Genomic DNA, 26,802 nt, shown 5'->3' on the forward strand with positions numbered 1-26,802 from the left:
ACTGACTAGGGTGTCAAAGTAAGTGCTTTTGCTGTGAGAACAATATGTGGCAGTACAGCTACTGTAATTTTGTGATGGTATTTGTACGTACGTGTAAGCGTTACTCTTTACATTTTTTTCCTCTACGTTTTATGTATAACATAAAGTTTAGGGCTTTGTGGTATATATATATATATATATAGTTTGAATTAAAAAGTGCCAGCTGATATTTTTATAAATCCAGATGAAGACTTGGCAAATACTATTTAAGGAATGTCTGCTGACTGAGGCAAAATCTGACCTTCTCAGGCTTTGCCCTGTCTACAGTAGTTTTTAAAATATAGGTGTGTGTTTGAAAAGACAGCTTTCATCCCTGTAAACGGGGAATATTGAATGTCCCATTCCTAAAAATGCCTAATTGATTGCGATTGAAGTTTAGTGATACGCATAATAGTCTCATGAGCTTTACACGAGGGCTGCTCTCAGAAGCAGATGGTTTGTGCCCCGCATCGAGGCGATTGTGCTCTTCCAGTGTGTTGGGAAGGCTCCCCCCGTCACTTGCTCTCAGCAACCCAACTCATTTGGGGTGGCACCGGAGTTACAAATCATTCAGCAGGGACAATATTTGTAGCCTTTACCCATTTTCCCTGTCAGTGCGGTAACTGCACGGTGGCACAGAAAGCAGTGCTGTGCCTGGCTCTGTGATGCCGCGCTCATTAAAATCACCGAGCGTCTCATGCCGGCCTGCCTTCCTGGGGGGCCGCAGGGTCCCGGGGGCTCGGTGCTGTGTCTGGTGGTGGCGTCAGCTTGTGCGGAGTGGGAAAGGAAATTACTGCTGTAAAGGGTGCCTAACGTGTTCTCATTTTCGTATTTGCGGTGGTTTTTTTGTTGGTTTGTTTTTTGGTTGGTTTTTTTTTTGGGGGGGGAGTAATTGGCCACTATGAACACGTGTATTTTGTCTGAAACCTGGTATTTTTCTCGACGCCTCTTCCTTACACGGACCTGTAATTGATTGCTAGATGAAAACGTGACCCTCCGCAGGATTCCTCTGTAAATAGCTTATAAAAGGAGTGCATTCCCCATAAGTTGTCTTTTTTTTTTTATTGCTCCCCCTGCTCCCGTACGCTCGGGTGCTCGAGTCCCGTCGGTCTGGCACGAGGAAGGAGTCGTGGTGCCGGTTTCCCAGCGCTGAAGCGGGTCACAAACTCCAGCTCGCCGCGTGTCAGGGCCGACAACAAAGGCGCACACCCGCCTGCACCCCAGCACCGCCCAGGGCCCGGCGCGGCTGTGAAGGGGCCGCTCCGCACCTGGGGGGCTGCTGCGGGGCCGGTGGTTCCTCCGGGGCCGGGGGGGCTCCCCCGCACCTCCCCAGCCCCCCAGCCCGGGGAAGGCATTGCGGGATGCCGGGGCGACAGCTCGGCGGCCGCTGTGCCACCAGCACCCTCCCGGCGACTTGCACGGGGGGGGCGTCCCCCCCACCCTGCGCCTCCCTGACACCGAGTGGGGACCCCCCTCCAGGGCTGTGGGGACCCCCCCCCGGGCTGTGCGGACCCCCCGGAGCAGCGGGGAACCCCCCGAAGAGCGGGGAACCCCCTCACAGGCAGCGGGGACCCCCCCGGGCCCTCCCGGCCCGGCCCGGCTCGGAGGCTCCGGCGCGGTCGCGCCCCCGGCCCCTCAGCCGCCCCCGGCCGCCCGGCAGTAAGTTGTGGAGGGCTCCTGCCGCTGCCCGGCCCGCCCCCCGCCTCCCTCGGAAAGCGGCTTTTTGTCTGCTCTCCGCCGGCGTAAATCAGCCTCGTCTCAAAAATCCGGGAAGCGCGAGTCCGCCAAGCGCCGGAGTCAGACCGCAGAGCTCCCCGTGCCCGGGGCTGCAGCCGGGCTGCTCCGGTCCCCCTGCCTCGGAGGCTAAAGCAGGAGTGGAAGCTGCTCACGCGTTCAGCGGCTCCTTCCCCGGTTGTTGTAGCAGTCGCTGACCTCCAGGCACTATGAATAAACAGCAAAGCTGGGAACAAAAGGAGTCTTCTGGCTGCCATTATCTCACATTAACATAGCAGACGCGCTGCGGTGTGAACAATGCGAGTCTCAGTCGCCGATAATCAGCGAGTACCCAGGCATTTGGATTACCAAGGCAACAGGCAATGGTAGAATACTGGGTGGGTGTGTTTTTTATTGTAAAGGAGCAGTCGGATATGGAAACCCAGGTATATTGATAAAGCAGAGCAGAAGGAATGCCTTGTGGCAGGGGGGGACTGAGGACTTGGGGTTGCATTCCGACACACGTGAGATAAATAAGGCATGGATGAAGCAGGTCTGTGCTGCGAGATGCAATAAAGATTAAACTGCATTTGTCAGGCTGAAAGCGATCATAAGATAATTTCAGCATTTTGGAAAAGGTAACAGGTGGCATGTTAACAATAGGGCTGTTACCGGAGGATTTTGTAATGTAATCTGGGCTGTAGTAATGCATTGCATGGTCTACTTGTGTGACAATGGAACTGGGTGTGATGCTTTAATCTTTTTTTCCTTTGATCAGATGGATGCTGTAGTCCCATACTGTCAATACGGTGATAACCCCTTCAGCTTCTGCTGAGACAGGAGGGGGTTTCCGTAGCATTTGTTTCTTACCTGCATAGCTGTGATCATTTGTTCCACCTGGGCAGAAATAAGTTGCGCTATCTCTGTGTCTCGGCACGCGTCCGCACACACACGTGTGTGGACATACGTGAAACCGGTAACTGCTACCAGTACCAGTACCAGGGCTATGTGTGTGCGAAGGGGGGTGTGGGTGTTTGCAGGCTCAGAAACATCGGAATTAATCTCGTTATTTGGCCTGATGCATTTTCTAATTTCAGGGGTAGGTTCAGACGCACTAACTCTCGGGGAGCAGCGTCGGACTCTGCAGGCATGGCTGTGGGAGTAACGAGGCTGTTTGTAGAGAAAGGCGCCACGAAGCAGCAGCAAGCGTGGCACACCCTGACCTGTAGCAGTCGCACGGGAGCGGGAAGGCAGTGTTCCCGCCCGAGGTGCTACCTAAGTTACACAGGCCTCGCAGGCCTGGCCAGGACTACGAAGAAAAAGTTGAAGGCTTTCAGCTTTTAAGGTACTGCGTATCACCTGCTGAGCCGCAGCCTTCATTTCGCAGGTCTGTCTCCACGCACGCGGCTGTATCGTGCATATGTGTATGGCTACAAGTGGCTGGCTGCGTTGTGCGTCTCGTGTGGCTACCTAAAGGGCTACTGGAAATGGGCGTGATACTTGAAAGAGCAGAGGCAGGGCGTGATAGCCATCTGCTAACTGCAGGTGCTATCTAAACCAGAAGCTGACAAATTGCTCGCTGCTTTCACCTCTTGACTGTTTCACCTGCATCTGCTCGCCTAGATCAAATTCAGAACATTTCCATTTTTTTTCAAGCAGCTTGCCAGAAAGCAGTCTTCCTTCATTTTACAGTGGATTATGAAATTTCTAACCGCTTTCAGTCTTCCTCTTCACGTTACGTTGCTCATAGCCCAGTACAGGCAACATCCAGTACTGAAACAACTCCTGTGGTAATTCTCTTAATAGGGAAGGGCTAGATACGAATGCTTTTGGAGTCAGGAGAATTAAAGATTTGCACAGGGTTAGGAAGCGTATTCATCTGTTTGGAAAAAGTGGAGGGAAAGAACATGCTTGAGAAGTTTTGTGGGGATAATTTTTGGAGCTGGATATTTTCTCTGGAAGACCTGAATGTTTGGAGTCATGCCATTACGAAGTAGAGAGAAGCAGAATCTTGCAGAACATTTCCAAAATTACTTTTTTCATATTCACATTACATAAATACACCCAGTGATTCGGATGGGACTCTCCTTGTGTATCTGTTGAGTGAACTAAATAGCGGAGCTTTAATATATGCCGATGTCCTTAAATTTCTTCAAATAATACTACTAAATACAGAAAGGTATTTGAGGAAGGTATGCATCCCATAGGCTTCATCAGTCAAAAGTAACTTATTGCAGCCCTCCAAAGCCAGTGCTAGCATTCATGATTATTATAGCATTCTCTTTTTCCCTCATGTTTCATGTAAGTACCTTAGGGTACCTGTACACATCGGCTTTTAGTTTGCTTTATGTTGAAATGATATGCAGAGATAGTCTTCACTGCCTTTGCGGTATGCCTTCATATCTCCTTGCTGACTGTAAGTGGTCTTCATACCCTTTCCATGCTGGTGTCTCCTTGCTTTGCCATCTTCCTCCAGGTGAATGGATTATCTTGAGTGGTTCCTACAGCCTACGTAAAATGCAGCACAAAAGGTCAAGTGATACCTTGATTAATTTTTTTGTGATTAAAAAAAGAAGTTAATAATAATGTTTTTTGATATCTGTGAACTAAACTAAAAATAGGTGTTGTGTTGTAAGCTAGCTTTGAATGTTTAAGTTGAAACATTTCAGCCAAACATGTTAGCTGTTTGAAGATGATGCATGTATCTAAGTTGGTGAGGAATTGGTTTTGTTCCCCTGGGGAAAAAAAAAATCAATGAAAATGAGAAGTTAGTTGTTTCCGTCTAAATGTGTGGACTTCTAAAAACAAACAAACAAAAAAAACATTTCTGAAATGTTTCTGATTGCCAGTAAGGAGCAACTAAATTTGGTTTTCTGGTGTCACATTGCTTCTCCAAAGTAGTAGTATAGCCAAGTAGTATAGCCAAGTATACTTAAGTGGAAGTTTGAACAGAAATAAATAAAAATTTCCACTTCATCTGTTATTTGCAAATAGGTTGTCAGGGCCTACTGGCTAGAAATGGGAAAACTACTACTAGAAATGGGAAAACTTTGCTGAAGTCCTTCCTGGAGCATTCTAGTGTTGTAGGTAACTTCCAGTAGTGTTACATCTGTTCTTGTGATTTTATTTTTAAAGAGGTTTTGGGGATTTTTGATGCTGATAAGAAAATTACAGAGATGTGATGAAGTTCATGCCTGTTCCCTAACATCAGCTCACTGGAAAGGCCGTTTGAATTCAGTATATGCGTGGCACTATGTGCAACAGTCTTTTTCTTAGAGTATGCTTAAAATAAGTTTATGGTGGTGTCCTAATCAAGAATAATTGCTAAATGAATCTGTATTAATAATTAAAGCTACGTGTGTGGTGTTCATTTGAGAAAAAACAAAGTAAAACAAAAACTAAACCTGGATGAAAGTAAGTAAAGCTGCATAATTTATGAGATAATACAGCGTATGAAATGCACGTATCAATACTGGACTTAAAAAGAGCTTCATTTCCTGTTCTGATTGCGGGATTTGGTTTTTGGTTTTGGTTTTCATTGCAAATGAATGGGATTTTAGACAGAAGAGGGGAGAGACAGGAGCATGGAGTCTTGTTTGGAAATCATGTGCTAGTTTGTATTAAAGTAGTGTCACCTAGAGGCTCTAGCCAAGAATACAACCATGGGGTGCTCAGCACCCTGCACACCCTTGCTCCCACAGGGGCAGAGGCACGGACCGGGAGATCCACCACTTGCCAGAGGCTAAGAACAAGTAGGGAGTGCAGGGTCTGGTCTGTGTGTGGACTGTCCTGACTTGTGACTACGTGTGACTGCAGAGGCGTGTTGGCCCAGTTAGAGCTCGGAAGTTCACTCCTCGTCACCGTGGGCATTCTCCTCGCTTCAGGTGCATGGGTTGCCTGAGAAGACACCTGAGAGATGACAGTCAGTGTCACACTGGTAACGACCTGCTCTTACTGGTGTCAGTTGAGGAAGCTGGGATATGTTTAGTAGATTTAAAGGATTGTGTGGCCTGCGTGTGTCAGCCACCAGTCAGGTGGAGTGGCGGCACTTCAGAAGCATTAAAGATCACTGCAAAACTGTGAAGTTGGGTTGAGGGTAAGCAGCAAAAAAAGTAGTCACTGAAAGCCCAGTTCTGTGAGACTTGCTGTCAGTGCTTGGAGTGAAAAGATTTTTTGAGAGAGCCAACATCTGGTGCTTTTCTGCGGTAGTTGATAGATCTTCTGTGCTTTAGACAGGGAGAGATGCTTTACAAATACAGTTTAGACACCTGGCCTTCTCAACAAGTGATGCGGAAAATCACCAGGAAGATGCTACTACAGGAGGGTAAAAACCCTCCTCCACATTATGTAAAAATACCGTTTTTCTCAGGATGTGTACTTCACTAAACAGTCTGAATCTCTCCTTCCTCAATCAATGAAGATACGTAAACAGAGTATCAGATACACATACAATTGCTTTAATGATAACTGTAGTTTCAGTTATGTAAACATATTTAAAGTACAGCGTTTCCAAATAATGCTACTAATCATGTGTGAGTTATGGTAATTCCCTGGCTTTAATTTACTATATGGAGCTTACTTTCTCTGAAACAACTTTTATTAGAATTAGCTGACAGTCTCTGCCTGACATGAAGCCTGTAACTATTCTAAAGAGGTTGGCTATCTGTTTGGTTTTGTTTTTCTTGCTTTGGGATTAAGAGAAGCTGTTAAGACCTAACTACCAGTGTACCTCTCTGACATTAGTGCTGTATTACCAGTGGTTTCAGTGCATTTGCCAGCAGCTAAGAAACCTTTCCTCCTTATGCCTTGATCACAGCTTTGCTGCATCATAGTTTGAGAAGTATTTTCCCTTCATCTCTTCCTCTTTGCTCTATGGCTTCCTCTGCTGTTTGGCCTTTAATGCTGACCAGTAGTATGTATAGGTTCATTAACGCTATTATAAATTTAGTCAATACTCTTTTAGTGGACTCCAGCTGAGCCCAAACTGACTCACTGCCCTCCAGGGTGTAGTGAGAGACTTAATTACCCTCGTACCATTCAACAGAACAATGTTGTGGGCAGCGTGTCGCTTTGGCTGGAGATGTTGAGGCTTCTGTCCCTATTGGCTGCCATTTTCAAGCTTCAAGAAAGGGACTTCAGAGTAATTTGCAGCTCTGTAGAGTAACAGCAGAAAGTTCTTTTGCAAATGAGAATTGGATTGGTCACGTTTCAATACAGTACTTAAATGGATTTCCCTTTGATGGCGAGAGAATTCCTTTGGGTTGTCTAAGGACAGAAACGCCAGTTAAAAGGGTGGAGAAGTGGAAGGGCAAGTAATCTTTTAGCGAAGTGAGGCGTGTTCCAGCATGTCATACTGCTTAAAACCAGAGGAGTGTTCACCCAGTGGAGGCACAGAAGGTGCTGCATCCAGCATGGCGAAAGTCGTACTCAGACACACGTGTAACAAATGGGCAATAGCCTGAGTATCGTGCTGGGGAATGCGAACCAGGAGAATGGCATGTGTTTCTCATTGGGGTAGGGGAAGTGAAATTTGTGTGAAGGGAGGTCTGGCTCAGTAAGTACATATTAGGTATATAAGTTGCTGTTCTGCAAGGCACATCCACCACTATTTCAGAGTTGCCAGAATTTCTGACACTAATGTTGTCTGTGATTTAAAACTAAGTCCTATGTTGGACAACGTAATAGTAATGTGATTCAATGTGCATGGTGAATGAATATTTCTCAACAAATCTACGCCTAGTCTTCTTTTCTGGCTTTCATGTGTTATGCTGGGTTTCCTATGCTGGAGACTTCCATAATATGTCAACAGTTTGGCTTCTTGAGGTATCACGTGACTGTAATAACGTAAAAATTGAGTGATTAGCTCTTCGTAATTAGATGAAGTGATTGTATAGTCTTTGAGAACCCAGTGCAGTCTTCCACTAAACAAATGCTCTGACTCTACAGCTGGATGAATAATATATGAATTCTCTTCTGTGTACTGTAAAGGAGAGCATGTATACAAGCCATACGGCATATTTGCATTAGAATCACCTTCAGTGACTTTGTGGTTTGGTCCCTGCCTGTCCCTACCCTTCTTATTTAGTCCTACACTTACAAAATATTTGCTTTGTCCCTCAGGTTTTATTACTTGTTGGCAGCACCTCATTAGGGAATATAGAGGAATGGCTGCAGTGAGTCCTTTAACTGCTTATGTCATGGCAAGATCTTCGTAGTCATCAAAGTATACAAGCACCCATATGTGCCATAAATATCTAAAAAAACATAGAGCAGACATCGGCAAAAACCGTCAGAGAAGAAAATAAAGTAAAAGGCATCATTTAGAGCAGGAAAAAAGAGGAGAGCTTCATAGCAGTCACAAATTCTGGGTTAGTCATCATTCATCTCCATGCTGACAGGGGACTTGCTGAAACGTTGCGTCACTTGCAAATGTTAGTCACTGAAGCCATTGTCTGAGCCTCCGAATGAGATTAGGAAGGTCTTCAGCCTTCTGAGAGAAAATATTTTAAAGAAAAATGGTCTAGGAGGACTTGGAGGTTGCACGGCATTAAATATGCCCTTATTCACACATTGTTTTATATGCATGCTGTCAAGGTAAACATTACCTGTCAAGCATCTCATATAGAATTAATGTTTTCCATTAATTTTCCCTAATTATTTGTTAGGGGAAATTATTCTTTTCCCTAATTCAATTCATTCCATTTTTTGTGATTCTATTATTGCTTAATTCAATTTAGGTATTTTGAAACAAATAGGTCAGTTTAAATTCATAGTTACGTTCTAATACAATGCTGTTATGCTGACACAGTGCTATGGAATTTGTTTGGCATTTGCTAGTTTTTTGTAAAATGTTATTTCATTTTAACATAGTTGCTATTGCTGTTACTCGATTATTGGTCGCTTCGGACACTGGCAGATTTTTTTAAAGGGGGGAATGCTTCTTTGTGCAATGTGATTGCTATTCTTAAATGGTTTACACTGGATTTTATAGGCAGGTTAAAGAGCAAACACATACACAGTCCTTGATTTTAGCTGGTAGCAGAAAAGGGAAGAGAATTGGTCCAAGCCTGGAGTGCTATCTGGGAACATGGGAGAGTCACCCGCCTTGTCTGCCACAGAGCCCTTGTTTAGGACATTGGCAGGCCGTTTGTCTCGCCAGCTGCTGTGTGAGCAGTTGTGATGGACTTCATGGTGCGGGCTTAGAAGGGCTCGGATATAGAGCTCAGAGAGCCTGTGGGGGTTCTTTAGGCAAGGTAGCCCCTTACAGAATTCCAGCAATAGTTGGCAATCCAAGCAAAAATGCCATTCTTGATACAAAATAGAAATCAAGGCCTTTTGAAAATGAAAGAGCAATGTGTACTTATTAAATGACTTATATCTAGATGAGGAAAGATCATGTGTGTATATGTGTACATGTATGCAAATAGAAATTTAATTTACAAGTTAATAGTATGAGAACAAACAAATTTTAAATAGGCATGTATTCTACAGTGATGGGATTAATAGTTACTTTCATAGGTTTTAACATATTTCATTAATTACGCTAGATGTGTACATATCCTGTGTTCGTTTTGCAACTATTAAAGCTTTTCTGTGAAAAGAACTGTAAGAAATGCTTGCTTGTATCTGTGGACAAAGCTAATGGAAAAATCCAATCCTCTCATCCGCGTATTTATCTGAAAGATGTGTTGTATATCTGCAGTTGATTTTCTAGCATGCTGATTAGCTAATACTGTTTTTGGCATGCAGCTTATCCATCGTGTAGAAGAACACTATCTGAATTTCAATTTTCTTTTCAAAATGATGTTGAACTGCTTTTCCTTTAAAGGCTCTTCTGGCCATTTGGGGACCCAGTGCAGACAGTGGAGCTGCAGTCTAGTCTCAAAATCTAATTGAACTGATATGAGGCAGCTGAAGCAGTGATTGTTGAAGAGCTTGAGATGGATTGCCAAAAAATAAGTGCTTCTGAGCAACTTGCTTAGTGTCCTCATTGGAAAATCTGCCCATGAGTTGATTTTTACTTCCACTGGTAATAGACCTTTATGGTAAATGCCCTGTGTTTCAGTATAGTCAAGGAATTTGTTAGTTCTACGTGGCCTAGATATGATATGATCACATTGCTTTTAAAGAAGAAGAAACTATGCCTCTAAGAGTGCTGGAAAAAAAAGTGGGGAGTTAAAGAAATGTGGAAATGCTGGTGTTAATCCCTTTGTCCCCACCAGCAATTTGCTACCATTTAACCTTCCAAAATCTCATTTTCCTAAACATTTTTTTTCACAGTGATGGGTCTTTCCCTTACGATTCTGTTCCCTGGCAGCAAAATACCAACCAGCCTCCAGGTTCCTTATCAGTGGTCACCACGGTATGGGGTGTGACTAATACCTCTCAAAGCCAGGTAAGCTTCATTTTTATGTTTCCTCCCCCCTAGATACGTGTTTTGATTAATGTTTGCAAAATGAAAAGCTTTGGGGAAAATTCTCATAGGATCGATAAAAGTGTCTGTGTTCTCTTTGTTGTAAATGTGCATTTTTTCCCAGTTATGTTCTCTTTGGTATCATCAGAAAGGACGTGTTTGAGTCAGCAACTCGTTTAGCTGCATGCAAATGTCAGGCTAGGGTATAGCACATATTTTGCACTGTATGGTTTTAACAGTAAAAGCATGGTTTTGTTGTGATCCCAAACCTCCTGGGAATTTCAGATTGAAGAGGTTTTTTAATTAAAAATTGTATTTTCAGCTAGATTCACAAAATGGTAGTTTTTGTCATTTTTATCTGGCCTTATGTCGTACTAGTGGGCTGCTCAGATCTGGTGCCAACTCTACCTCCATGCTGAGGTGCTAACTACCAGCTGTAGGCTGTGCTCTCTCTTCAGCCTCTCTGTTGATACTGCCTTACTTTGCAACAAATATTTCGATATGCATTAGAGCAAAAGCATGATCTCCTGGCTTCCAGGTGAAAAACATATTTATTGGATTTGCATTTAGTTCTCTCCACGCTTTTACCTCTCTTTTTCTTCTCCAATGTGTATCAAATTATTTTATACAAAAAGAAGCAGCTTTAATGAAAAGGACACCAATTATCTCTGATAGTGCGTTCTCCAAGGAATGTGGTACAAATGTTCCTCTCAGACAGTGTAGTCCTTTTTGACACCATAGATGAAGTGCTTAAACACTTTGCTGTGTTTGAGTGCGGATGGTGTACGAATCTAACCTGTCTTTCCCATGTTTTCCAAATCAAACATCATACCAAATTTTTCTGTTTGTCAGATTCGAAATTTTGGTTAGAAAAGTATTGTTACAAAATACAAATACAAAATACAAAATTGTTGTGTATTGAGTCATTAAAATTGATGTGTATTGAGTCATTAAAAATTGTGTATTGTGTCATTAAAAAACGAAATCATTTAGGAGCCAAGTCATACAGATAGTCACGTGGCAGTTACATAAACACTGTTTGTGGCACAGTCTTCCTTCAAAAAATAAAGATAGGTAACAGTTACCAGATCTATGACATCATCTATTATTGTTGATTTATTTTTAAACCTTAAAAGAAAAGGTATCCCACCTGGGTGAGAAATAGTTGAGTAAATATAAGCATGTAGGACTATGATAGTATTGGCCAGAAAATGGAAATACAGTTCCTTGTGGGAATATTTCACACTTGGAAAAAAAAAAGACTTGGTGTTTTGTTCTATCATAAGAACACTGTTACATTATTTAAATTCTTTGTGATACTTCAGAAGAATTTGCAATAAAAGAAAAAAAGTGCTTTTGTACAAGAAGAAAACGCTTCTTCAGAATCACTGCAAGAAAAGGGTGAACCTGTGAAACATGAGGCTTGGTTATAAGCTGTTCAGAGCAGACTGAGATGAATGACAGGGTTTCCCTTAAGTCTTCATGCTCCCCAAGGAAGAGGAGGGAGCCAGACTCAGAGATTTGGCTTCAAATTCCAAGAGCCAACAAACTCAATACTGCCATGCGGCTTGGTCTTATGCAAAAGTCGTGACTGCTAGATTTATTCCCAAATAGCAGGAAGATTTCCATGCAGGTAACTATGAACCATCATGCTCATATCTCAAAGAAAATCATAGCATTTCTGGTTCAATTGAAAAAAGTTATTCAAACAAGCAAGCCGAGTACTTTGAAAAACAGAGCAAGGGATTCTTCTCTTAAGAAGTTATAAAACCAACTGATGGACTTCTGCAGAAAACAGGTTAAGCCATGGAAACACATTCTCTCACTGTTCTGGCATCTGTAATGTCCTTTACAGTATGCCTGTCGGACTGTATATTTGCAAGTCATTTTGAGGCCCTACATCGGAAAAAAAAGCATATACTTTCTCTTAATTGGATGAATGTCACCTAAAGAGCATGGCTGTAGCAGGTCTATATCAAAACTATTTTACTAAGTGTGTTTGTTAACTAGGCTACCTCCCGTGAAGCAAAATTAGAGTTCAATTCTCATGTTAGTTTGGAAACGGCAAAAGGAGAGAGCAGCAGAAACCAGTGCACCTAGACTTCAACAAGGTGTATACTCATTAGAGTTCAGAGTACAGGATGGTTATATTGTAATTTATTGATTCCAGCAAATCAACGCAATTTGCTTGATGTAGTTCAAAGTACAGCCCCTTACTCTCATGTTTCTACTCACAGGTGCTGGGAAATCCAATGGCAAATGCTAACAACCCTATGAACCCAGCAGGAAACCCCATGGCTTCTGGGATGACTACCAGCAACCCTGGAATCAACTCGCCTCAGTTTGCTGGACAGCAGCAACAATTTTCAGCCAAGGCAGGCTCCACTCAGCCGTATATACAGCAGGGCATGTATGGGCGACCCAACTACGCTGGAAGTGGAGGCTTTGGTGGGAGGTAAGATTTACACGTGTGAGGTGAAAAAGGGATGTAAACAGTTGATGAAGCTTGTTTTAGTGACGTGACGGAAGTGTCACGCACTCGTTTTAATTACATAAAGTCTCAGTAGCTATTTTATGCTGCTTAGCTGAAGCGCATACTGCTTATACAGCTTCAGAAATCAGATACCCAAACTGCAACAAAATTCATCACAGTAAATGGAAATGGCTTAGGTCAATCAATTAGCTCTAATAAACCCCAAAATAAAGTTTTAATTAAGAGAGATTGTTAAATAGACCACAGACTTAGGAATGATTAACATTTAATAAGGCCATGATGTGAAAGGTTATTGATGGTATAATTTAAAGATTTGTATGCAGGAATAAACTTGAGTAGTAGGCAACAGTAGATTCCTATGGATGGGGTATTTCTGCCTAAAGACTTGTAATCTGAAAAAAATCGGGGGTGGAGATTTTTGTTACAAGAGATGATCTAACTGTGTATTTATTCTGGAGAAGTAAATGCTGCATTTGCACAATAGGCCAAAACTAATACCCTGGGCTTTGTTACATGTTGACTTTCTGTGTCTGTCCTTTGTAAACAAGGGTGGTAAGTCCACTTAACTGAAACCACTATTTATGGCCCCTCTGCAAAGCCTGCTGATAAGGTTGTTAACATAGTCAGTCTAGTGTGAAGAATATAAGCCTAGAACTCGGGGGACTTTTATCTCTCCTTTCATCTCCGCCACCGATCTACCGAGTAACCTTGAACAAGCCATAAAGTTTCTGTACCTGTGTATTAATGTCTCTAAAATGGGCACAGTAATAGTGACCTGCATTTATAAAGATAGTTGAGGTCTTGGAGTGGGAAAGACGGGGTTTAGCTTCATTTATCGTACAATCAGTAGAAGAGCTGGGTAGGAGCTACAAAATTCAACGTGTAGGATCCGGAAGAGTTGATTGTGGTGGTTCTCCCCTGGCTATTTTGCTGAGGTTGAGGGAGAAGTGTTTTTACATTGGGAAAACTTGGTATAATTCACCATTGGGGCAGATGAATGCACTGGTGTGGAGGCAGCAGTCTGTTCATGTTGCTGTGCAGTCTGCCCCTAAATTATTGGGAAATGGGGCTTGCGTTGACTTTCTGGACTTCAGTTCAACTTCTCAGGGAGTTTCAGAGCTGCAAAGCAGTTCAGTGCTGATGAAACAACTGGAGGTGGTACCTTGCAGTCCTGGTGGCAGCCCTAACACTGTGGCATGTGAGCAGCGCTTGTGTCTCATTTACACATTGAATTCCCCCTCCTGCTGGCTTTCACTGGAAATTGATACGTGGTTTTGGAACAGTTCCGGATGAGGATCACATCGAAGTTCAAAACAAAACCTACTAAGCACGTCTTAATTCTCTGTTTCTTTCTTTCTTTCCTTTCTTCCCGGTCAGTTACCCTGGAGGCCCAAATACCCCCGCGGGCATGGGGATCCCGCCACACACAAGGCCGCCGGCTGATTTCACCCAGCCAGCCGCTGCCGCCGCCGCTGCTGCAGTTGCAGCTGCAGCTGCTACAGCAACAGCTACAGCTACAGCCACTGTGGCAGCCCTTCAGGAAACACAGAATAAGGATATGAACCAGTATGGACCGGTAAGAGCGTAACCCTTATGTCTTTGTACCTGCCTGATTTGGACAATTACAGGGAATTGGGCTGCGTTCCCTTGTTTATTAGGGTACCAACCCTATATTTTTGCATGAGCATGGTTATAAATGCTTATGAGAAACTGCTGGAATGTGTGTATGTTGTTATGAGTCAAAGTACCCCATTTTTTCCCCTCCAATAAATTATGTGGTTTGTAGATTGTCCCTTAAAAAACACAAAGTTTACCCAAAGTTATGGCTTCATCTGATATGATGTATTATTGCTGCCTTTGCCAGCCCTGTGAACCTCTAAGCAAGAGCACCTAGTGAAATGTTTCAGAGTCTGGGAATAGGTTTTGTACTACTTGGGTAATTGCTTATTTTGCCAACTGCAGTCAACAGGTTTTTTTTTTCCCTTCAAATGAGGAAACAATAGAAAAGAAATTTGCTTTTTAATAAAGCTGTCCGTGAGAACAGCTGTGAGACATGCATTTCTGGTGATCCACAGCCTCCAGCATGTCATGATTTGCTGTAATAATTTTTTCTTCAAATAAACAAGGATTCAGTTGCTGCAGGTTTTCTCTTTTGCAAACCTCCCAGAGCTTTGAAGTATACAGGCCGATATGCCACATGAAATAACAAAGGATAGCGCCTTAGAAATTGTAGCATGGTGCTCTGTGTATGCAGCCAACTTCCTAGCCTGTTGTCTAATGGTAATGGACTAGCAAATTTAAACTATTTAATTGCTCATTGTAGACCTAAGTCTGTCAGTGTCTCTTATGCCTTCCACAATTCCAACTGAATTTTTATTATAAATAACATCACCACCCATCAAAAGTTGGAGAACATTGAAGGAAAATGCGACATAACACATCCCTTTCTTCCCTCCCCCCAAAAGCATGTTCAGCTCCCTCCTTCCATTTTAAATGCATGTCGCATTTTATTCTTTTTTTTTTTTCTTCTTCTTCCGTTGAAGGTTTGTTCCTCTTTCCAGATGGGTCCAACTCAGGCTTACAACAACCAGTTTATGAACCAGCCTGGTCCTCGTGGCCCTGCTTCGATGCCGGGCAACATGAACCCAGCAAGCATGGGTGCAGGAATGACGCCTTCCAGCATGAGCGGGCCGCCCATGGGCATGAACCAGCCGAGGCCTCCTGGAATGAGTCCCTTCAGCACCCATGGGCAGAGGATGCCTCAGCAAGCCTACCCAGGCCCACGCCCCCAGTCTTTGCCTATACAGGGCATAAAGAGGCCGTACCCAGGAGAGGTACGAAATTCTCTAACTTATTTTATTTTGTGTCAAGTATTGTTTTGGCTGAAAGCTGCTACATGCTGAGCAATGCGTGGTGTACCTCCCTCTGCAATAGCTATGTATCTGTTCCAAATTTGGTAGGAATGCTTCTTTTAAAGTACAAGTGGCAACAGCTCTTGCTTTTTAGCTTCTACAGTATTCAGGTTGGTCCTTGCTATGTTAGTCAAGATGACAGTCATTAAAACCATGAAAGACCCCAAACCAGCGGAGCCCTCAAAATGTCACTTTTTTGTTCTCGAGCTAGATGGTGAATTCATAGACCCTAAGCAGACTTCCTTCACAGGGGTGAATTTATTTAACTTGACAATTTAAAAGAGATGTTGAAGGTGAAATACTTACTTGAGCCCAATACGTATGTGATTTGCATTTTCTTGGATAGTTTTATTGTTCTAAGGAAATACAGGGAATATGTTGTATGAACACCCATAATAATAACATTTATTTTGAAGAACATTTGCCTTTCAAACTTCTTGAGGCTTGATTTTCATGGGCGCTGGGATGAATATAAATCTTGCTGAGCTCAAGTCCCTCCGTGTCAGCACTTATATTAGATAAGTTTATTTGGAGTGTGGTATTTCTGTCTAAGTTTCCGTGCTGTTATGTGAGTTATCTGAGTGGCTTTGTGTACAAAATTACCTGGCCATTGACTTGTATTGTGACTTTGGGCAAGACAATTAGGGTCAAAATTTTAAAGAAATGAAGGAAATTAAAAATACAGACAGATTAGCTTTTGGATTTTAAAATGCAGAAATTCATTTTACTATTTAAATTGGTGTGAATTAGGAAGTAGATGCTTCTGAGAATTCCATCAATTGCCTCTCAGCATCTATATACACCTAAATGTCTTTACAAATCTAGCCACCAGTTACTAGCTTCAGAGATAATTTCCTGGTGAAATTATGTATTAAACTGAGGCAATAGCTATAACTCAGTTGTAGAGCTTTGAATATTATTATATTACTCTGACTATAATAACAGTACTAAGAGTTTATAGAAAACGTACAGTGAAGAGTACCATGCACAAAATATAACAAACATTTCTTCTTGAGCTACATTTAAATATTCAAGAAATTGTTTTAAAAAAAATCTGAAAAAAAGGATATGCTTTTAGAGGAATTGTTTCTCTGGGAAGGTATTTGACTCAGCAAATATAGCCACTTACTCTACAATTAAAAAAAAAAAACACAATGTGGCTTGTACAGATAATTTTTATCTTTAGATTTTGTGTTTTCAGGAAGACATAAATGCTGTTTTCCTGCTTCAGAAGCAGGTTTGTCATCATAAGTGAATACAGTCATTTTCCCAAGAAGTGGGAAAACTGAACAGGGCCCTAAGTGTGACATGCCTGCTTGTCTGGCAGTGTGCAAATTCTGTAGATGCTATTTGCATATGGGTATTTGAAAACTTCATTAATGGAGACTCCTTATTAATCAGTTAATTTTCAAATTGACACTTTGCTACCTTTAAAGTTCCAGTTTTGATTCCAGAAGTGCAGGACAATACTAGCTAGAGCTAGCAAGGTGTTCACAACTAGTTTACTTGTGTTTAGTCTCGGGTACAGCTAAGGACTGCAACTCAGGGCAAGGATAGCAGCTGTGTTGAGCAGTAAGACATGGACCGACTGCAGATCTACTCTTTGCCTGTTCCAGGATTATCATCTTTTTATGTTACTTTTTCTCTGTGCTTCCATTCTCCATCTGGAAAAGGTGACACAAGAATGGTGCTGGTAGTGCTCACAAAAACACAGAGATATTGTGAACATTGCATTTGTTTACAATTCTGTTTTTTGGTGTTTTTTTTTTCCTCACACAATGCCCTTTGAGCCATAGAAGTAGCTTAGACAGAAGGTTGCAGGGACTTGGCAACACTGTAAGGGTGTGTGTGTGTTTGTGTGTCTGTGTTAATGTGCAGGGAAAAATGTATATGGCTAATCTTATCCCACTTTAGTTTGTGGGACTTTCACCCTTTTGAGTGAGTATTCACCTATGACCATCAGGGCCCTGGCTTAAGCATGAGTGACACTGAGCGGAGGAATATTCACCTGGAGGTTTGATTTGGTTTTGATTCCACTACTGTTTATATACAAATAATCAAGACAATTGCTTGCATGAAACAGATCGTTTTCTTTCATCTTTGTTGTGAAACAGCCGAATTATGGAAACCAGCAGTATGGACCAAATAGCCAGTTTCCAAACCAGCCTGGTCAGTATCCCACTCCCAACCCTCCAAGACCCCTTACGTCTCCCAACTATCCTGGACAGAGGATGCCAAGCCAGCAAAACACAGGGCAGTACCCACCTCCAACAGTCAACATGGGGCAGTATTACAAGGTAAGAATTCTTAGATTATCATTTGCATTCTGGTACACGTTTATGAATGAAGTCATACTCCTGACTTCTTGGCTACTGCTTTTACATAACTAAATGAAAGGTAGAAAAAAAGCACAGTGCTTATACTCATGTTCGGGATATCACAGGATCGAGTTAATTAGCCAAGTTAAATTGCAAATTCAGAGCGGTTCATAAAGAAAACTGAACGTTACTGCAGCTCATTAAAGGCTTTTGGTTCCACTTTAAATACATCATGTAAAAATAAGTGCATAATGGGATACAGCTGTAATATTTTCACCTATTCATGGCATACTATAAGAATACAACTTTGGAAATTTGTAATAAACAAGTTCCACATTGCAAATGCCCAATTTCAGACCTACAGCGGTCACTGTTGGATCAAACCAGCCCCAAATTAAAAGCTGTTCCAGCTGTAGAATTCATCTTTGAACTGAAGTTTGCGTGACTTTTTCTCCCACTTCTCCCTTCTGTTTTCTCCGTTTTTTTTCTCTGTGCTGCTTGTTTGAAGAAGTAGAATTGTTCAAATGTTGTATAAAACCTTTTTTTACGGAATTATCCTGAGCACTTCTGATTATCCAAATTGAGTCTGTACTTAGGGCCTTCTGAGATTCGATGTCTTTGAAGTGCACACAAAAGGGGTCTTTTGCACACAGGTACTCCAGTGAATATATAAAAACTGGGTGGACCGTGGATGGTCTGACCTGCTCCTAAAACTTTATCTGTTAAAGTCTCTGGACTACCTTCTGGTTTTGAAGGTTGAAAGTTGCACGTTGGTCTTGAATTGGAGTTGTTCTGGTGTGCTTCACACAGAAAACACACCATTGAAAAAAGAGCCCCCCCAAAAAAACACCTTTACTATAGAGCATCTGTCCTACATGCTACCAAGCTGTCCACTGCAACACCGTCAGGAAAGTTCGTTGCATGATGGTAGTTTTTGCAGTACACTGTCAGGAAGAACACGGTAAGGATCCTCAACGACAGTAGTTCCAATGCAGTCACTCATGTTAAAATAGCAGCAGCGGATTCCTTTGAAGTTTTTAAGTGACAGATTTTTTAAATACATTTTACTTTATTTTATTTGTGTTCGAAGATTTTTGTTTATGGAATAGTTCTAATAGGGGATTTATGGTCTTTTCAATGCACACCTATTTTGTATTCAAATATAGACTGTTCTGGAAGCAGTTAGGTAATAAGAGACCTTGTCAAGAAGGGAGATTATCCTGGCTAGGAGAAATTCCAGCTTGCCATAGACAGGAGCTGAATCTTTGGACCATAATGATGTGGAGACAGTTAAAGTGTGTTAAAGAAAAACACAGAGAAAAATAGATTGGAAATGTAAATGCCTAAGAATTGCCTTTCAAAATGCAGCTCTCTTTTGGGGCACTTCAGAGTACCTTAAGCTAGCAGCACAGCATTTAGATGTAGCATCAGATCTGAGGTCCTGATATTTTGGCTGCCTGTAAAGATTTTCATCTTATGACACTTTGGTGTGTGTGTGCGTGCTTATGGTACACGGACTATTAAAAGGGGGTGCCAAGCAGTTGCAGTGTTGTTTAATGTCATCATCCTTTGCATGATTGTTACTGGTTTATTCTGTTACCTCTAGCCTTCCCCTTAATTACAAGAAACAAAACCAATGGTGTTTTAATATTAAAACTATGATTTATAATTAACCATCTGTTTTCTTTTAGCTTGTCTTACTTAGCAGCAAACTGAGAACAGAGTCAATTGTAGGTACACAGAACAAAAGATGTCCCCTGAGCTCCAGAGCTTTCATTCTGAATAGATGAGTTGGACAGGGGTGGGGAAAAAAAGGACAGATAGAAGTTAAAGGGTCACAGACAGTCTAATAGTGTGTCCTTGCGTTTTGTTTTTCATGTAGGCTTTTGTGCAGTGGGGCTGTTTTGGGAGAAAGCCAAGTTGATGTAAAGGGCTGGATGGGCTGGAGTGGTGTGGAGAGGCTGAAGCAGTTGGTTTTGGAAAGGGAGCATTCAGCAGAACGTGTTAAGCCTCTTAGCAGCCTTGCTTATATCTAGTCATTGCCAGAACTAAACTGGCTGGTCTGCAGGTTTCAGTTCCTGCTTTACTCTTCTAGTCTGCTTCTTCCCTGAAGGCCTCATTGGACGTCCTGTGGTTTCTCATCCTTCCGGAGACAGAGGGGCCTCCCTACCTTGTTTGTAGTCCTTGGTGTTTGATAGCAGTGCAGTTCACAAAGCTTATTATTCTTGTTTCAGACTGCTATAACAATGTGATGTTATTTATTTTCTAGCCATCAAGGCCTGTACCTGTGGCAAATTACCCTCATTCACCTGTTCCAGGAAACCCCACGCCACCTATGACTCCAGGGAGCAATATTCCTCCATATCTGTCACCTAACCAGGATGTCAAACCACCATTCCCACCTGACATTAAGCCAAATATCAATGCTTTACCACCACCTCCAAGTGAGTAGCAAGCAGAACGTTCCCGCAGTCCCTTATTGTCACTCCATTCTCTGCCATATACATTTTCAGTTTGGAAACCAGGTCTGGTTGCTACCCTGGAAGCAGCCCAGATTGCTAAGTTTTAATAGGTGGCATGGCCCAGCTGCACAGTGCAGGGTCACTAGAGTGGGTGGACAGGAAAAGGAAAGATTGCTGTCCGCTGCTAATATAGAGTATCTGAAAAGTTCTTTAAAGTTAAACATGTAAGGATGTTACTCCTGAAGTTTTCCTTTGATACACTTCCTGAGGATAAAACACTTAATTTTTAATTGTGTTGTGTGTGCTTGGTAGACCTGTTGATTGTATGAACTTTTATTGTGGTATATTTTGTTCAAGGGCAAAGTCATTCATTGAACATTACAGCAGAATGGCATACGATGTGAATATTTATGGTGGTGTCTCTGTTGTGATCCATACAGGCTTCTTAAGAATATTCAGTAGTATGCCAAAAATTGATATATGTTCCTTTTTAAGCCATTCAACCTCACAGCTTCATTTGGCTGGGAACAGGGAAGGAATAACAAGATCTCTCTGGCTGTATACTAGCACAAGATGTTTGATGTTTTGAAGTGACTGATGAACAGTAGGAGATAGCATATACTAGGGAACTGGAGAATCTTTGTTTCTTATAAAAGGAATTCTGCTGAATTAGCACTTTGCAGACAGTGTTTGGACTTGAGGATAACTGAAAAATTAAGTTGAAGAAGTTGGCCTGCAGTATTGTTTGGGCAAGACCATAGATAGCATTTAAAGACATTTGGTCTGCACAGTTTAGCTCTAAGTTACCACAAAACTTTGTGATACAAGGTCAGATAGTAATTGTGTGCCAGTATCTTGTGTCTTTGGAAAGGTTCAGCTGAAACTAATTGAGTAATGTTGTTCCCAGCTCAAAACAAGAAATAACTAAGTGTTATTACAGTTGGCCATAATCAAGAGATTTGTTGTCAGTCTTCCACTAACAGACTAAGGCTGGACATTGATCCTATCCAGTAATAAAAAACACAAGTTCTTGCCACGTCTGGTTTATGTTTGTGGTCCGGAATGGTAGGGTCCTAATGTTAAGTGTGGGAGAACATAAGACTTGGGTTTGTCATGCTTATCAACTCGAGCCTTTCACTTGTATCAATTAGATCTTGTAGCTACTTGTGATTTTCTTTTGTGTGTCTATAAACCTGCTAAGTTAAACCCAGTAGCAGATCACTGTGCCATTTGTTACTATTCTGTATAAATATACACATTATTATTGCACTGCAGATGCTAAAGGGAAAGTTCACGCTTTCTCTCCCTCTTCGATCCCAGCCAACCACAATGATGAGCTCCGTCTGACATTTCCCGTGAGAGATGGTGTTGTGTTGGAGCCCTTCCGGCTGGAACACAACCTGGCAGTCAGTAACCATGTCTTTCACTTACGGCCAACTGTTCATCAAACGCTGATGTGGAGGTAAGCTCAGTCTTGTGAGGAAGTCTAGCACCAGCGATGGAGAAATGGCAGGCCAGATGGACTTAATTCAGGCCAGATGAAATTACCATTAATTTCATTTGAAAAATCATGGTCTAGCTGGGAAAAATTCTTTGTAAAAACTCGCAGATAAACTCACCTGTTGCTTTACAGAGGCAACATGTACTACTAAAATGTTTCCTAATGCATGTTGTATCCCCTTACTGATAGTACATGGATAGCACACAGTGTCTGGAAAGTCATTGTAAGCATTTCATCATTTCTGCTCTGGTTAGAACGAGTGTAGGATGTCCGTGACCAACACCAGTACAAACTTTGATGGAGGAGACTCTGAAGTCCTTAGGTGCCTTGTGGCCTATGAAACGTTGGTTGCAGGAGTAACTATGCAGGACTATTAGTTTCTGCCGAAATTACATGGTTGAGTGTCTGATAATGAAAAATAACACGCTAAAGAAGGATCTGATTTAGAGGTTTGGTAAAATCAGTTAGAAAGACAAGTTCTTAAGTAAGTCTAACTTCATACATTCTCCCTTTCTTATGACTCCACAAGGGAGGATGGGTCAGAAATATTTGGGGCATAGCTTTTCATGTGCAAAGTCTTCTGTTTTTCAGTTACAGCAAGTACTACTTTCCAGAACAGAGGAATAGTTTTCCTAGGTGTTACTTCACTATATTTAATTTAGATTTGCATAAGTGATTCCAGGATATGTTCTGCTTCCATCATACTTATGGAATAACTTTAGATCAACTTACAATCAGAGCCTTTTTTTTTTTTGCATGTTTTCAAATACTTCTGAATAACTGTCTCATTCTCTTTTTCTCAGAAAGCCTTTCAGTGTTATCCTGTTTTCTTACGAAATTATTTGAACCTGTTTCTGTGCATTGTGGAGCTTGGTTAGTTTCTCGGTATCTTGTACAGAGGTCGTTTTACAGGTGTAGCTGCTGAGGTGGTAAAACACTGCATCTTCAGCACATTTTCCATTATGCCTGCCTCACTTTCAGTTTTTTCCTGAGCCTGGATCAAATACCCCCCTGGCCTTAATGGGAATGATAACTGGTAGCTTCAGCTTTTTTCCATCTGAGGATGTTTTTCCTATTCACTGGTATCCATTTGAGACTTCTATTTTTATGGTGTGGAGAGCACATGGTGGGCAGGGGTGGCAGAGAGGTGAGCTGGGTTCCCTGCCCCTGGGACAGACTCTGGCTCTAAAGCTGAGGCTGGATGCTGGATACAGGAGTCATTTGCTGCCACAATGCTCTCCTAACCTGATGTAGCCTGCGGGTTAGAAATGAGAGAGATTTCAGACAGGCCACATCCAATAATTAACACCTAACTTTGAGGTCAGTTATTGCTTACTTGCATTTCATTATCATGCAGTACTAGAAGCAGAGGGAGTTTTGGCAGTTACTTGCCAGTTCTTATTAATAAGTAATCACTACTGGGGATTGTGCTGGCTCATTCAGTAGATTTATAGTGCTGCACTGAGGCATGAGGCTGTTTCTTAATATCTGTTCTTTCTTTCTTCCCTAGCTCACCAAACACATAGCCTTTATTTAAACTTATTTTAATGAAGACTCATAGGTAAACCATGCACAGGTCTGCTGTTTTGAAAGGCTTGTTAATAGTGGGGAGAATGGATGGTCCTGTAATGAAGTCATTTCAAATTTACCTCAGGGCTGGATGGATTCCAAAAAAATGAATTAGTCACATGTGTGGATGGATTTTGTTTTTATAGAGAATGATGGAATCGAGCCAGGTCTGAATATTTTTCTGCCAGTTAAAATATTCGGTAAAACCTCTCACGTGTACACCCATAATTAATAGCAGTGCAACTATTTTTCTCCCCATTGGGAACTCTTCATGGTTATGAGAAGCAGAAGATTTAAGGCAAGAAAAATGTTGCCTTGAAGCTGGCTCAGTCTTAGCACTGCTCAGTTATTAACAACGTCCCACTGTGGGGCTGCGTGCTAGGAACGGGAGGGTCTCCTGGTCTCTGTCCCCACTCTGAGACTTTCAGAAGACCTGGCCAGAGCTCTCAGGAATGGACAAATTCAGATTGGTTTTTAAATTATAGGTGCTACGTCTGTTTTCTTCTGGATTTGGTTGATTGCTGCATGTTCTGTTTAGGTGAGAATCTCTAGTAGATCGTGCAGAGAGAGCTTTCAAAACTTGGTAATGAAATATTGGAGGGAAAAATGGAAACACTTGATATAGATGGATTATTTTGAAAGGTCAGGTAATTTGTATTCTATACTTTTCTTTGTTAAAAAACATGCTTTTATCCAGTACTAAGTCTTGATGTTTTGAAATCTAGAAAAGACTATGTTAAATCAGAAATGAAATCTCTATTTCTGGAAAAGGAAAACTGAAGTTAAAGTGATGATCTCCTGAATGATCTTTTCCTCATGGGTCTTACAAAGATGTCTTCCTCCAGGCAAGATGAAGAAACGAGCACCTAAGTTTTCAAGCATAAAAGATAAACATTGGGCAGAACATTTCAGCTGTCATGAACAGCAGAATCCCAGCATTTCAGTTCAGTTCTTCGTGTTCTTTTAAATATCTTCTTCAAATTACTCATTTCTAACACAGCGTTAACATTCGTGTGTGAAACTGTGAAGTCATAGTCTCTACGCACTTAATTTTGATTAGCTTTATCTCAGCCTCTCCCTTTTTTGGAGGTGTTAGAAAACTAATTTTGAGGAGCTGAATAGTGTGTGGAATTTATTATTAGAGAGGTGGGAGGGAGTCATGCTCTGAAAGAAGCTCTAAATTGGGTGGATTTAATCCGTAGCTGTGTTAATTTGGAATCACAGAAACACAGGCAGTGAGAAGCAGGGGTCATTTTATCTTAGTTGATTTACGTCTTCCAAGGTAGGATTACCTATATCTCTAGTATGTCTGACAAGCATTTATGCAAAATGTCTTTTAAATACTCTCAAATAGCAAAGGATCCACAATCGTCCTGCACATCCTACTGCAGCGCATCACTTTGTTGTTCTTAACTCTAACACGCAGGAATGACCTGTCCGACGTTGATGTTTTTCTTTCAGCAGGATCGTTCCACAGTCTGTTTTTGCAACATGGTTTGAGATGTTCACTTGGAAAGTCCTTTTAAGTGTACAATATTAGAAACCTTGTAGTATGCTTGCATCATTAATTCATCATGACCTGCTTCTCTTAAGGGCTTTTATGAAGAAAGTGTGTTATATCCTTTATTGGCAATAATTTGAGAAAAATAGTCTGACTCATCATGAAAAAATGTTCCTAGCATCGAAAAGACCTCCTTCTGCAATGTGAAAGAAAAGTTAAAAGAAAGATTTATTGGTTGTTGTGCAGGTCTGACTTGGAATTACAGTTCAAGTGCTATCACCATGAAGACAGACAAATGAACACAAACTGGCCAGCTTCAGTCCAGGTCAGCGTTAATGCAACCCCACTTACCATCGAACGTGGTGACAACAAGACATCTCATAAACCTCTGCACCTAAAGCATGTCTGCCAGCCAGGAAGAAACACGATTCAAATTACAGTCACAGCATGTTGTTGTGTAAGTACATTGAGCTTGCGGCTGCAGCTGATGATGCTGACTTTGCTTTTTAGTGCAGTTTGCAAATGTTGCCTTAGCTTAAAAAGCCTTCCTCTCATTTTTTTTCCCATGGATTTTTCTGGTAAGGTGCTTGTTTAATGGTGTTGACACAGGCAGAGTACTAATACTGAAATTTTTGCTGCAGAATTATTGCAGAATATAGTGCTGTCCTTCCGATGTATTTGAAAGGACTTGGGGGCTAGGGGAGAATGGGAATTTGATCTTCTAGCTATTTAGTGCGTAACAAAGTGGCTGAAGGATTTTAATACGGAAGTAGACTATTGTAGTGTGGACTGTTGTCCAGTACTAATTTCATTTACTTACGGTATTAAACTGTGATTGGTGTGACATTATAATATCAACCCCATCATCATTGGTGGTGGTGATGATTTTGCATAAAGTCATTAAGATTAAAAACTTGTATCCCATGGTTCAGTCTAGATCGTGCAGCCTTCCCCTTTCTCCTTTTCTATGGTGTAGTTGCTCTTGGGGGCAAGTCCTATATTTTTAATGCGGATTGTTGCACACATTACAGTCTGAGCTTTTATCCGTTCTGTTGTCACTGACAAGAAAGCAAGCTTCTACCTCTCCCAAGGTCACAGAGTGAGGCACTTTGACAAGAAGCCTTTCACCCATTTTGCTTTACTCCACATTGATGTTTCCCCACATAGTACCATTTATCTATTGGCTAAGAGCAGGGGCAGCATCCTGTGAATCCACAACAAGCTCTTAGGACTCTGTTGGGGAAGAAGATCCAGTGAGTTCCAATACATCAGTAGCAAGTTGTGCAACCTCTGACAGAATCTGAGGGCAGGTAGGGTAGACTGTGTCAAAGAATCCAGAATCAGGTTTAAGAATAAGCCCTGACGTCAGCGATGAAATACATCAGCCCACTGTATTCTGAATATTAAAAAGAAAATGCAGAACATCTTTCCCTTTTTTTTTTTTTTTTAAGCCGTTATATAGGAGTGTGCACACTCTGGGAGCAAAGAACAAAATACTGTGTAGCGCTCAGAATATCCCTAAGGGGATGTATGCACTCAGCAGAGCAGCACCAGCTTTCATATTTATGCATTAGATTCTTATGAAGCTATGCATCCAAGGGAGCAGTGCAACTCTGTTCAGCAGTATATGTAGCATATGTGTTTGGTTCTCGTGGTAACAAAATTCATTCTCTTTCAGTCACACTTGTTCGTGTTGCAGTTAGTACACCGGCCATCAGTTCGCTCTGTGCTTCAAGGTCTACTAAAGAAACGCCTCCTCCCAGCAGAACATTGTATCACTAAGAGTGAGTTTTGGTTTTGTGTGGGTGATGACTTTCCAGAATCCTACGTTCAATTGTGATAAGCTATTTCTACACCAGATTTGCTTGCTTATTGAAAACTTTAAGCTGCACTTGTCAAGA

The 26,802-nt window shown here is 41.8% G+C and overlaps 1 protein-coding gene across 22 annotated transcripts in view; it reads left to right on the top strand.

The window, feature by feature from the left end:
• Positions 1-26,802, top strand: part of ZMIZ1 (zinc finger MIZ-type containing 1) — a 353,591-nt gene that overhangs the window by 305,426 nt on the left and 21,363 nt on the right. For 16 of the 22 annotated variants that reach the window (XR_013953115.1, XM_080598347.1, XM_080598336.1 and 13 more), the window contains 9 exons: positions 10,012-10,126; positions 12,382-12,599; positions 14,016-14,214; positions 15,182-15,472; positions 17,665-17,847; positions 20,138-20,312; positions 21,606-21,792; positions 25,148-25,358; positions 26,580-26,685. Coding sequence is in view for 21 of the 22 variants with exons in the window: in XM_080598347.1 (XP_080454473.1) it covers positions 10,012-10,126; positions 12,382-12,599; positions 14,016-14,214; positions 15,182-15,472; positions 17,665-17,847; positions 20,138-20,312; positions 21,606-21,792; positions 25,148-25,358; positions 26,580-26,685 (1,685 nt within the window). In the remaining variant the exon portion in view is untranslated. Of the gene's footprint in view, positions 1-1,989; positions 2,130-10,011; positions 10,127-12,381; positions 12,600-14,015; positions 14,215-15,181; positions 15,473-17,664; positions 17,848-20,137; positions 20,313-21,605; positions 21,793-25,147; positions 25,359-26,579; positions 26,686-26,802 lie in introns of those variants that run through there. The other 6 variants (XM_080598339.1, XM_080598345.1, XM_080598338.1 and 3 more) reach the window with 4 other exon arrangements.

The sequence above is a fragment of the Anser brachyrhynchus genome (genome assembly GCF_964034855.1).
Source record: "Anser brachyrhynchus genome assembly, chromosome: 6".
NCBI lineage: Eukaryota > Metazoa > Chordata > Aves > Anseriformes > Anatidae > Anser > Anser brachyrhynchus.